General features: G+C 42.4%; 1 protein-coding gene across 6 annotated transcripts in view; it reads left to right on the forward strand.

Annotated features, from left to right (window-relative positions):
• Window positions 1–6,497, forward strand: part of SLC16A9 (solute carrier family 16 member 9) — a 28,856-nt gene extending 22,359 nt beyond the window's left edge. For all 6 annotated transcript variants that reach the window (XM_026794094.2, XM_074544644.1, XM_014267780.3 and 3 more), the window contains 4 exons: window positions 593–736; window positions 1,731–1,826; window positions 3,365–4,273; window positions 4,589–6,497. In XM_026794094.2, the coding sequence (XP_026649895.2) occupies window positions 593–736; window positions 1,731–1,826; window positions 3,365–4,273; window positions 4,589–4,767 (1,328 nt within the window). In that variant the 3' untranslated portion in view covers window positions 4,768–6,497. The remainder of the gene's footprint in view (window positions 1–592; window positions 737–1,730; window positions 1,827–3,364; window positions 4,274–4,588) is intronic.
• Window positions 6,498–12,623: the final 6,126 nt, after the last annotated feature.

A 12,623-nucleotide genomic window follows, 5' to 3' on the forward strand; every position in this document is an offset into this window, starting at 1 on the left:
AGAACGATGCTTATCCTTGCCTGGGATGCCAGCAGAGGTTCCCTCTGTGTAAGCACCAGGTGGCATTCTTGCTGTGACCATGGTCCCCAGTGACTGCCTTTGCATTCCAGTTTCATACATTACATACCAAAATGAATGCAGATACTGTGTTTCTGAAACACAGGTTTTGTGCTCTGGCAAAAAATACCTGCTTGCTTAAGGCCTGGCTGATGGTCTGCCTTGGTTTTGTGTTTCAAGATGAAGATTTTTTCAGAGCCTTCGTGCACCTTAGTTCTGTGGTGACACTCCATAATGTTTTGGATCTCCCTATGTGTAAGGAATGTTTCCCTTGCTCTTTCCCTCCCAGCCCAATGACCCTTTCATGGCCTTGATGTTCAGTTTCTCCCTGAGAAAAATTTTGCTAGGCTGACCATGAATATTTTTATAACTGCTTTAGAGAACCCTGTGGAAATGAGTACTCTGAATTGTTATCTAATATAATTATACATGTAAATAGTTATAATAAGAAACATTTCCACAGATTGATATATTTTTAGAAGTTCTTCCTGGTGCTGGTGTTTACTTGGAATGTTTTTCCTGTTTTTTCCTGTAGGTCCTGTCTGCAGTATATGTGTATCATCTTTTGGAGCAAGACCTGTAGCTATCTTCAGTGGCTTTATGGTGGCTGGGGGCCTCATGATGAGCAGTTTTGCACCTAACATATACTTCCTATATGTTTCATATGGGATAGTTGTTGGTAAGAAACACCATGCCTTCATTTTGAGACTTAGTCTTCATTATTTTGGGTGTTGGTTTATGAATATGAAATGGGAAACTGATTCACAGAGGCAGTAGTAGTCTGAGACTTGATTTATCAAGGAATACTTGATTTTTGGGCAGGGAGGGATGTTGCATGAGCAGACTGTTACCATGATAAAAATATAGTAACAGCCTGTTCCAGAAACACCTTGCCTTCATTTTGGGAATTAGTCTTCATTATTTTGAGTGTTGGTTTATGAATATGAAATGGGAAACTGATTCACAGAGGCAGTGGTAGTCTGGGACTTTATTTATCAAGGAATGCTTTACTTTTGGACAGGCTGTTACCATGAAAAAAGATAAAAACAATGTAAATGTTCATGAGGGTTTGAAAACAGTTTATCCTCTGTTGACACAATTGTTAGAGATGGAGAAGCTGAGGTTTTACCGAAGGGCTGGCATCAAGCAAGTCTTCTGCTGGCATGAAATGCCAATCTTAAGGGAATAATATCTCTTCTGGAATTCTGTCACATACTCATTCTAATTTGATAAATTAGGGATCATTAGGGAGCAGTGCTGCTCTGCCCAGAACTGGATTGAACATAAATGCTGTGCTGGAGGCACGAGAGCGCTGCTCTCCTGGCAGGTGGTGGCCTGCCCTCTGTGCAGCCGTGGGTGGCTGATCAAGTTAACTGTGTCAGGCACTTGGGCACCTCTGTGGCCAGCAGGGCACCGTGCCACGGGCAGGCAGCTCTGCCCAGCCCTGGGCTCAGAGCCCTGGGCCCTTCCACAGAGCACAGAGCTCGGCTGGAGCTCCTCAGAGCCAGCCTGCTGCACCCTGCTCAGCAGCAGGGACAGGGAGGTGGGACAGTGCTGAGCAGGGCTAAAGGCACCTCAGTACCAGGGCACACCATGGCAGCACCTGGGGGATAACAAAGGGCATTCATTCCTAGAGGATGTGGCATGTTTTATATGTCCCTCCTTTTATGCAGGTCTTGGATGTGGCCTTTTGTACACTGCAACAGTCACCATCACGTGCCAGTATTTTGACAAACGCAGAGGCCTCGCACTTGGGCTGATTTCAACAGGTAGGACTTCAATTGTCATTCTCTCCAGCTCGTCAACTCTGGATACAGATGGAAAAGGATGGATACAGCCATCCTTACCCTGGCAATAAAAACCAGAAGATTATGTTTTTCTCAGTAACTTAAGAAAGTTACTACTTTCTTAAATCAAAATATCAGTAGCAATGAAGGGAAAAACTGAGGCTTCAGATAAAACAGTAACTACACCTGCAGGTTTATGTTATGGGCCATCAATATAGATGAGGAAAGGATATTCACTGAAAACAGACTCGTGTAGCTTAATCTGCATGCCATGGATAATAAGGGGAAACATTCCATAGAGTCTTATTTTTCCTCTCTGTTCTTACTCAGGATCAGAGGTGAGAAAGAGATTGGAGATGCAGCATACAGATGCTGCATCACCACTACCTCACATTAGCTGTACCTCTACACTTTTTAGTGGCCTGAGTAGGAATGGTTACAGATGGCTCCTGTGCCATGCCTTGCTTTCTGTGTGCCATGGGGTGCCTGCTCTGACCTCTTTGCTCGAGTAGCTGTCAGTGAGGAGACACAGGATCCGTGTAGTCAGTGGTGTGAGATACTAATACCACATCCACACAAGCTGAGTGGAGAGGAGCTTCTGCAGAAATGTTCCTTGGGATCATTTCCAGTGGCTTTGTTTTGCATTCCAGGTAGGTTGCCTTAAAGCCTGATCTTATTGTGCCCTGGTTAATTTTAGTACCTGGAAGGCAAAACAAGCATGGATTTTGTAATTGATTTTTCCTCTGTTTAGCACCAGACAGTCTTCAGCAAATAATTTTAAAGTTTGTCATATAAATTGACTTGAAAACCAATGTTCTGTGTCTGTGAGAGGACACTCACTAGTTAAAATGGATATGTGCTCACTTCAACCAAGAGCCTTTTCTTTAAATTACTGGGATTGCATTAAATGCTTGTGCTCCTAGTAATTTCTCACTCTTCAGTGTTTTCTTCTGAATGGCCACATGTGCATGCTTAGTCCTGTAGAGCTTCAGAAATGCCTTTGGGATAAACTCCCACCAGGCAAACCCTGCTTCTTAAATGCCAGGCAGTCAAGGGCTGCTTCTAGGAGGGGTCTTGGTGAACTCCTGGTCCATTTCTGCCTGGGAGGAGGAAGGGAAAAATGTTGGAGTGGGAAATTCTAACTGTGCTAACTCAAAATGGTACCTGAAGGGATACATGTATATGAGAGCAGGGCAGAAGAGTGGCTTAACAGTTCTTTGATGTTTTTAATCAGATATAGTATTGATCCTGCTTGTTTATGAAGGGTCTGCTAGTGTTATTTGTCACAAAGTGTTCAGATATTTTGGGAGATTTTTTTTGTGCTGTTGCTACTCAACGAAGGAACTGTAACTTCAGGAGGGATGATGATTTACTGGTTCATTAGACTTGGGAGAGAGGAGCACAAATGAATTACCATTCCTGTGGCAGTGTATTCATAGCTGCTGAATTGTGGAATTTTGTTATAGTTGAAGAATGGTCTTGGTTCTTCAGTTTAAACCAAATTTATTTTTCTTTTATAGGGTCAAGTGTTGGACTCTTCATATATGCAGCACTGCAAAGAGAGCTTATTGAGCTGTATGGACTGGATGGGTGTCTGCTAATAGTTGGTGCCCTGTCTCTAAATATATTAGCATGTGGCAGCCTAATGAGACCTTTGGAATCATCCAGTTCTCCTCCACCAGAGAAAATGTTTGTAGACAAAGTCCCAGATCAATATTTTGTTTACCATGAAAAGGAAAAGACTGTAGAAGAAAACATTAGCATCCTTGAAAAGGGCTATATTGATGAAAAATCTGTGAACAATGTGCCTGATTGCAAACAGGATATCATTTTGAATAAGAACACATTGAGCTCAATAAGCGTAAATGAGAAAGACACTTACAAGAAGAAAGTTGTAGAACAGACAAACTTCTGCAAGCAACTCGCCAAGAGGAAGTGGCAGCTCTATTTAACCTACTGGAAGGAGACCGTGGTTCTTTTCAGGAACAAAGTATTTTCAGCTCTTTTTGTCGCCATCTTGCTCTTTGATATTGGTGGATTTCCTCCTTCTCTGCTCATGGAAGATGTAGCAAGAAGTGCAAACATTAGTGAAGATGACTATTATATGCCCCTTATTTCCATTATTGGCATTATGACGACTGTTGGCAAACTTGTTTTAGGAATACTGGCAGATTTTAAGTGGGTTAACACTTTATATCTCTATGTAACTACCTTAATAATGACAGGAGTGGCCTTGTTTGCAATTCCATTCGCCAAAAGTTACCTTACATTAGCGATGCTTTCTGGGATTTTGGGTTTTCTGACTGGGAACTGGTCAATTTTTCCATATGTAACAACAAAGACTGTGGGGATTGAGAAACTGACTCATGCCTATGGGATATTGATGTTCTTTGCTGGACTTGGGAACAGCCTCGGACCACCAATTGTAGGTAAGGGCGAGGAGTGGATATAAACTGAACATGGGCTTGTCACAACCAGACAGAATGCTTTTGCATGTCTAATAGTAATGGAAAGATGAAATCAAAATCTGCAACAAAAAATAAAAGCTGTTTAGCCGATTATGTTCGTAATTTGTCTTTGGGGGAAAACACATTCCATGTCTAAGAGGTCAAACAGCATTTTAGATTCACCCTATTTAATTTAATTTTATTTTGTTGTTTGGGTGTTTTTTAGTTGTTGTTTCTCTATGTTAGTAGTGCTGTGTTGCATTTCACTGATGAGCTTCTCTCTTATCCCACCCCCAGGCTGGTTTTACGACTGGACGCAGGAGTACAACACTGCTTTCTACTTCAGTGGCTTTTGTGTCCTGCTGGGGGGATTTCTCCTGCTCTTGGCAGCACTGCCCTGCTGGAATGCCTGCACCAATCAGAGCTCCAAGCTGCCTCCAAATACTTACTCCTACAAAGTTGCATCTAACGCTTAGGTGACAACTGGAAAACACTTTGCGCCTTTTTATATTATATAGCAAAGTATTTTAGTAATTTTCCACTTATTTATGAAGCCCACAAATCCTCTTTCCACTAGAAAAATTCCATTGTTGCTTGTTGTTCAGTTTCTTTTTCTTCTTCTATTTCTTTTTTTTTAATGTTATTTTTAAAAACAGTCTTATTTTGTGTACTATGCACTGTTGTTTTCAGCCTTTGTCTACTGTAATTTCCTTTCACCCTGTAAAGGGGGTGTTCTGCTGTATTATCAGCTGTACTTTTTTTAAGGGGGGTTGGTATGGAGGGGTGAACACTTTGAAGCAAAAATGAAGACCTGTTCTTTATAAGAGAAGGCTGTCGTTTCTGCCTCCTTCCATAGGTCTCCAAGTTGCACAATTAGGCATTACAAAACAAGAATTTGCCTTATTAAAATGTAATACTGTGGCAAGGTGCTTTTAACTTCATGCTTAGATTAACTTTTTTGTCTTTTTAAAGTTTCTCCAATTTATGATTAAGTGCCAATTGTGGGAGGGAGAAGAGGGGAAACAATCAACCTTGTGTTGTATAACTGAAGTGAACATTATGATGAAAGTAAAGATTCTTATTACCACTGCGACTAAGAACCATGTTTATAAATACTGCACATTTTGTGAAGCCTGTTTATAAAACTGTTGAACCAAAACCTTTTAAAACCAAGGAATAAATGTGATTGTTGAAACCGTGAAAGGAAATGCTGACTTGGTTATGCAAGTTTATAATCTTTTTATCAGGGTTGGGGAGACGCTCACTGAAGCCCACAGGTTGAGTGTTTCTAAGCAAGGCACCCAAATTTTGGTGGTTCTGGGGCCCTCTATTGTTACGCAATCACAGTTCAGTGGATTGAAGCTGCTGCAGAAAGGGCTTGTAGGGCTGTTAACAAGGCAGACCTGATTGAAAAGGGGAAATTGTGACTGCAATGTCGTCTCAGCTGTCCTTTTTTTGGAACGGATATAGCAAGGAGAAAAGGCAGTACCAGAGAGCAAGAGAAAGCATGGGGGAGAGCTAGCAGAAGAGGTTCAGGGAAAGAGTTGCAACACTTGAGCACCAAAGGAGTCAGTGAGAGAGAGCCCCTGGAACCTCCTGTCTCTGTAGCTGCAGGCCAGCCCTGCGCGCGGCTGGGTTTGGCTGGCGTGGCTGGGGAACGCCGTGTGATGATGAAGCCTTTCCTGAGCCAGGCAGGAGCTCCAGCACAGGCAGGGTGACTCTGCTCGCTCTGCCCTGCCCCGTGTGCCCTGTGCAGTGGCTTTTGCTCACAGAGCTGCTCTCGTGCCAAGGCTGTGTCTGCACAGCAGTGACAAATCTCCCCATGGGCGGCACGTCCTGTGCGCTCTGGCTTCTCGCTGCAGCTCTGACGTTTTGCGGAGAGTGTTGCAAGACTCGGGTGAGGTGGAAGCTCTGGGCCCTGAGCTACAGCCTGCAAATGCCCCAGTAGATCTTAGCAGTGCTGTGGGCTTCACGTGGGTGATGTGGTTCTGGCTCGTTAATAATTCTCAAAGTAAAAGCCCTACATGTAAGGAACAATGTATGTTGTTGAAGTGCTGTGCACGGAGTTACTCTGTTTGCACACCTCATTAGGCAAGAGGGATGCAACATCTGAGTGGGGCAGACCTACGTGCAGAAATGTTCCCTCCTCTAGTCCAAGGCAGGAAAATCCAGCTTGGCTTCAAACAGTTTTTGCTGACTTTCTGGGATTCACTTTTGTTTGTTTGTTTGTATTAAAACATGACAAAGATGCTAGTTTGTCACTTTATTTTTTTTTCCTTCCATTTTTCAGCTGAGTGTACCATGTGGGTACACTGATTTCTTCCTGATTTGCTTATTCAATGCATGTGGAAAGAATATTGAGTATTTGGATAGCTATAAATGCAGCTCCAGTCCTAAACTGGAGTCCTGGGTATCTGATTTGGATTTGCACCCATTTTATGTGCTCTTATGGCAGCTGTAGTCATATTTCATCACATGTATATAAAAGTAATACCATGTTTTACACATCTTAAAGAAACTGTGGGGATATCCTGGGCATGATCAGGGCATGTATGCCTTCAGATTCTTCTTTTAAAAGCTCACTTCCTGCCAACAATACAGTCTCAGTCCTTTAAATATGAAACTGATGTTGAATTAGTGGTCGGTCTGAAAAAACACAGCTGGAATTAATGCAAATGATTAGGTGGTATGTAGCACACTCTTGCAATGGAAATGGAGTCTATTATTAGGCAGCCTGAGATGTGTGGAAATATGACTAGTGATCTGTAACAGTTTCCTGATGTAACCCTACCCAGCAGTGAGGAAAGAGCCCTGACTGTTAAAGAATATATTTGCCACTGCAAGCAATATGTGCTAGGACTCCTTGCCCCAGCCAGCTGAGCACTGTGCTTTTATTTATCTTGTCTTTAACTGGTAAACAAGATGCAGGATTTAAATGTTTTGGTTTTCCTGTTCTAGTTTTGCAGGGCTCCTTTCCAAGGAGATATTTCCAGAGATGCTGGAACTTAAATTTTATCTGAGAATCTTTCCTTCTGTCTTCATGCTTCATTCAAATAATGAACCCATAGGGTTAAATGTATTTTAGAAGATGGCAGGACAGGTACAATGTGATAATCTGTGCCTTATTTGCTTGAAAAGTAGGTAATCAGCATTGACAGAGTGATAGGAGTAGGTAGAGGTGGTAGAGGTAGGTAAACAGTTCTGCCATCTTGATTTTTATAGTCCCTGACAAATAGATCTGGAACAGATGGAATCAGCTGCTTAAGTAATTACTCTTTATTGTACAAGATAAAGTTATTGTTTATTGCATAAATTATTCAGTTACTGTGGAGTCAATCATGAATAGAACATATATCTACTTCTATGCAGATCTTATGAAAGTTTATCATAGTTGCTGAAACACAAGACAAATGAAACTGTGAAATATTATTAGATTTAAAGTGTATTCTGTGCCTTGCTGAATTGATGGGCTTTATCATTAGCTGTAGAAAGAGATTACATTCCTTTGGTGGCTGTTAATTTTTCTACATCATGCTGATCCTGGATTCCTGCATCCAGCACTGACATTGAACAATGTGCTGAGTGAGGGCTATAAAAATTGATGGAGATGTTTGCATAGCATTAAACTGACATGGAGGTATTTTTTTATTGGAGAGATGTTTCACTTCAGGTCATTCAGGAGGGCCTTTCACATATACATATAGTGAATATGTTTGGCTGAGCATGATACCAGCCAGATTAAAAATGGAAAAATTAGAAATTACACGGAAATCCAGTTGAACAGGACAGAGACAGTAGAAAAAGTTGATTTCCTGTAAAACAGAATTTCTCAAACTCAGAGGACTCATTTCAGTGGTGCTTTGCTATAGACTCAATTAAGTTGAAGAGAGAAGTTAAAGACTTGTCAGTCTTCATACAAGAAACAGTCTTTAGAGGTATGTCATGCTCTCTGATTACAACATTCTTTTTTCTTTTTTTTTTTTTTAATTAAGATATTTGTTGTTTTAAATGTTTGCTTTTAAGCAATCAAAACAGTTCAGAGGTGATACACACATGCTCAACTTGAACTGTTCTGTATCATGCAATGATTTTGTTGCAGGAACTAAATCAGAGAATGATTTTAGTTGGAAGAAACCTTTCAAGATCCTCTAGTTTAGGCTCTCTGCCATGACATAGTGATTTCAAGTTTCTCAGAGTAGCTGCTGTTCCTGGTTTGTTGTCACTCCCATGGCTCTGTGGGGAAAGCTTGACTCCTTTCTTCTATGTCCTCATTTGGGATGTCCTCACATTTTCTACAACAGCATCTTATGTTAACTTTAGAGTGTCCATAGCTGCTAACAACAACTCTGTTGGTCAAGTTTAACCAGCTGTGTTCAATGTGTGGAGTACTTGCTTGCTTGGGCATTTCTCATAAGTGTTAAATAACCTCATCGGTCCAAGCTGACTTTATTAGCCCTGGTGCCATTTCATGTTTTCAGAAACTAGAGGCCCAGAGATCTGAAATGAGCAACTTGCTGAAATTCTTGGCCAGAGCTATATAAAGAGAATAAAATATGACTGGTATGTACACAGATTTCTCTACTCTGCAGGTGCTCAAGGCTTCATTTGCTGAGGAAAAGAAGTCTTGTGCATGTATGATAAAGAGGAGCTGAGACAGGGCAGATCCTGCAGCTCTCCCTGCTGTGCTGCCTTCTCTTGGCTCTCCTGAGTCCGGTGCAGGTGTTGTGCTGTGTTTGCTGCAGTTTTGAGGGGCAGGAGAGCACATGGCTGGAGTGTGAGGCTGAACATGCAGCCCCCTCCAGTCTGCTCACTTGGTGTGCAGCAAGGAGCACCATGGAATGCTCAGGGGCTCACTGTGTGCCTCAGGGGAGCAGCTCTAAGCCCGTTCCTGACTGAGTTCCCGTGCTGCTGTACAGGGCGTGGGTACAGTGCCTTTCCAGGCCATAGTTTTGTGTTTTCTGCCAAAGTGCTTGCTTAAAGCATCCAGCTGCATTGTTGTGGGTGCATTGCTGTAAATGCAGTCATAGCACCTCTGAAAATGCTTTTTCCTTTTATTTTCCCAAGAGCAGCTGGATGTTTCTGTGGTGTGAGCTCAGGTGTAATTGCTGGCACACCATGCTGCAGCGTGCTGCATGGCTGGGAAGTACTCAGGGCAGTTCCTGTGGGAGCTGCTGTGCAGCCATGGCCCTGTGCAGCAAATGTGACTGCAGCAAATGCTCCTCTCCTCTGCCTTTGGCTCCATCTTACCTGGCCACAGTTAAACTTGCAAACTCAATTTCACTTAATTCAAATGAATGTCTTTTCCTCCCTTGTTTCTCTCATTGCAGGCTGCAAAATTATCTGCCTAACCTCTTTTCTCCTTTCCTGTGTCACATAGAGCTCATGTTGAAAAGTAAACACGTTTACAGTGATTAACAGCAGAGACTAGATGCAGCTGAGCAACAAGATGAATACCTACACCCTGTTCAGTAAATGGCCAGTGCTCTGACCAACTCTGTATTTACAGATTGTATCTAAATTGTGTGGGTTTTTGTGGTTCTAACTTTAAATTTTGATATGTGAGAGGCATATTAGGTTGGATTAGGTCATGCTGCCTTTCATTGGAATCCAATTACTTTGCTTTTTAATTAAAATGTCCCTGGGTTGGAGTGGCTGTGTCCCTGCTTTGTATTACTTGGGGGTAATTACATCCTCCCAAATTGGGATAACTGAAATCATCTGCAGTAGTATTCTCAGATTCTGTGAATTACAATAAATGCTTTGTACAAGGTTGTGCAAGAGATCAGAAAAATGCTTAATTAAATAACATTTGCTTCAAGTTAAACAGAGTCATGTGGAGGTACTGGGAACAAGTAGGGAACAAAAAATATATTTGTGAGAGTAGGTTTGACAATCTGGTTCCTCCCTGGTGTATCCATGATATGAAATGATTAAGAAGTCACTCTTCTGGGTGTAGGAATTTTAGCTACCAAAAAGATTTCTGGGAGAGGGAGATGGGAAGAAGAGATTCCCCCTGAGCAGACCATTACCTTGTTGCTTTAGAAATGGGAGACCTGAATTTTCATATGACATACTGAATAACTCCAAATAGGGTTTTATCATATCTGAAACTGGGAAAATTGATGGAGATGCTGCTGCCTCTGGGGGGGGGAAAGGTCTGCATTCTGAGAGTCTTTCTCTGAGTTTTCTCTAATTTTGTTCAAGAAGTAGTATCACAAGACTGCATAAAGCAGAGTTTATTGAACATAATAGGAGCAACTCCTTTGAAATGAACCAGTAAGGAGTGGTTCTATGCCATTGGAGAACTACAAAGGAAAAACTGCCTATGCCTGACTTTTATATGGGCTAGGGCAGTGTCCGTGGTGCAAGAGGATGCCTTTGTTGAGTGTACTCCTCCTTTTTCTTTTCTTTTTATATCCCCACCTCAGGTGCTGTGCAAGCTAGAGCCAGAGAGGAGGCAAGGACTAATCATCCTGTCTTACTTCTTCACAGCTCTTCAAAGAGGCAATTTTGTGTTGAAACTGTATTATTTATGAAAAATGGTGGCATATGGTGCCAGAGATAATTGCTTCAGCAAGAGATTAATACCCCATGAGCTGCCTGGAGCTGAAGCTGGAAGCTGAGTCTCCCTTCAGCTGTGGGGAGCTGTCAGAAACCAGCAGCAGTTTGTGGATGGAGCCTCTGGGAGGTCTGCCTTCCTGGGAGGATGATTTGGGATGCAGAAACTGGCCTGGTGCTTGCAACTTTTGCTGAAACTAATCCAACATTTCAAATTCCCTTTGAAAATGAGCAGAAAATTTGCTGCCATCAAATTGTCAAGGAGCAAGGAGCAAACCATGATTGCAAAAATTCTGTGTTCCTTTGCGTTTTTCATCTTTCTGTTTCTTGGAGAAATTAACCTGGAATCAGCCAATTTCATGATACAGACAGAATTATAATAGAAATACAGATTTCAAATAATTTGTAGGGCCTGAAAAAGAGCTCTACTTGCCTCATTACAATAGTTTTCAGCTTGTGGCTATTTTTGCTGGTGTTCTGCTCTTTAGCAGCAACAGCGTGATAGCGCCTTTAGATAATGAAGCAATATTGCACTTTGAATGCTGACTTGTTTTCCCTGGAACAGCATCAAGAAAATGAAGAGGTTTAAGTGCCAGGTGGAGATTAGAGGAAGAAAATGAGATTCAAAACAGGAAGCAGAGAGAGGCAGGCTCCAAAACAACCTTCATGACATTTCACTCCGAGAGAGGAATATTGGCTTTTATTGATCTGTCGCCTGCCAGTCACTTTCAGTTCCACAAAACTGCCAAGGAATTGTGCAGCTTTCTGCAGGCTTTTCAAAAGCCTTTAAAAAAGATGATGCTAGAAGGTTTAATGGGCTGGGAAGACAAAAAAAAAAAATTAAAAAAAAAATAGGGCCAGCAAGCAGTCTGAGCATTTGCCTCCCACTGTTTCATTGGGCAGTTCTCCACATGCCTGTAATTCAGCTGCCTGGAAACCAGCTCAGCTGAGCCACCTCGGGACACCAACACACCCCCTGCCAGAGATGGGCTCAGATAGAGAGAAGCAGCTCGCAGGCTGCCAGGTGCAGTGTCTCCAGTGGAAGGAGCCTTGCTGTGACTCAGGGATATGTGCTCAGGCCCAGCTCTGCACTCCTGTGCGCCTGGTGCTGGAGAAGGGGCAGCTCCCCCGAACCTGGCTGGCCCTGGCTCTGCAGGCACACCCTTCTCTGTCTTCTGGCATTTCCAGAGAAAGCCACCTGAGCAGCTGTGAGCAGGAATCAAGTCAGAGGGGATGCTGCTGGGCTGACAAGGGCTCCCCTGGCAGGAGGTGTTGTGGCCTGTGTACTCTTCCCATGGGCACAGCAAAAAGCAGTGCAAGTAGCAGCAGGGGAGAGCTGCTTTCTTGTCAGGACAGCAACTCTTCCTTGCTGATAATTTAACTTGGCGAGTAGGCACGGTTGGCAATCAGATTGTTGTGATGAAGGATGTGTGGCAACCAGTCCTTACGTCTCTGCTATGACTTTTACCAGCTAAAATGTAGGAAAACTTATATTGATACTGTAGCAATCAAGAGAGAGAGATGCCTCATTTCTTGCCAATGATTACCTAATATGAAATGCATTTTTCCATGTCTACTTCTGTCTTGGTTGTAGCTCTTATTTCTATTTTTTCCTTTTGCTTGAGAAGCCCTATAGTTTATCTATCAGGTCCATAAAATGTGCAAATTTTCAGAATTTACCAAGTTTACTGTTTCAAGTTGCTCTTGGTGGATTGGGATAAAATATACAAATGCTGTGTGTGAGATGAAAACCTGCTTTGAAAGCCAGTAATAC

Source organism: Zonotrichia albicollis, chromosome 7, assembly GCF_047830755.1.
Source record: "Zonotrichia albicollis isolate bZonAlb1 chromosome 7, bZonAlb1.hap1, whole genome shotgun sequence".
NCBI lineage: Eukaryota > Metazoa > Chordata > Aves > Passeriformes > Passerellidae > Zonotrichia > Zonotrichia albicollis.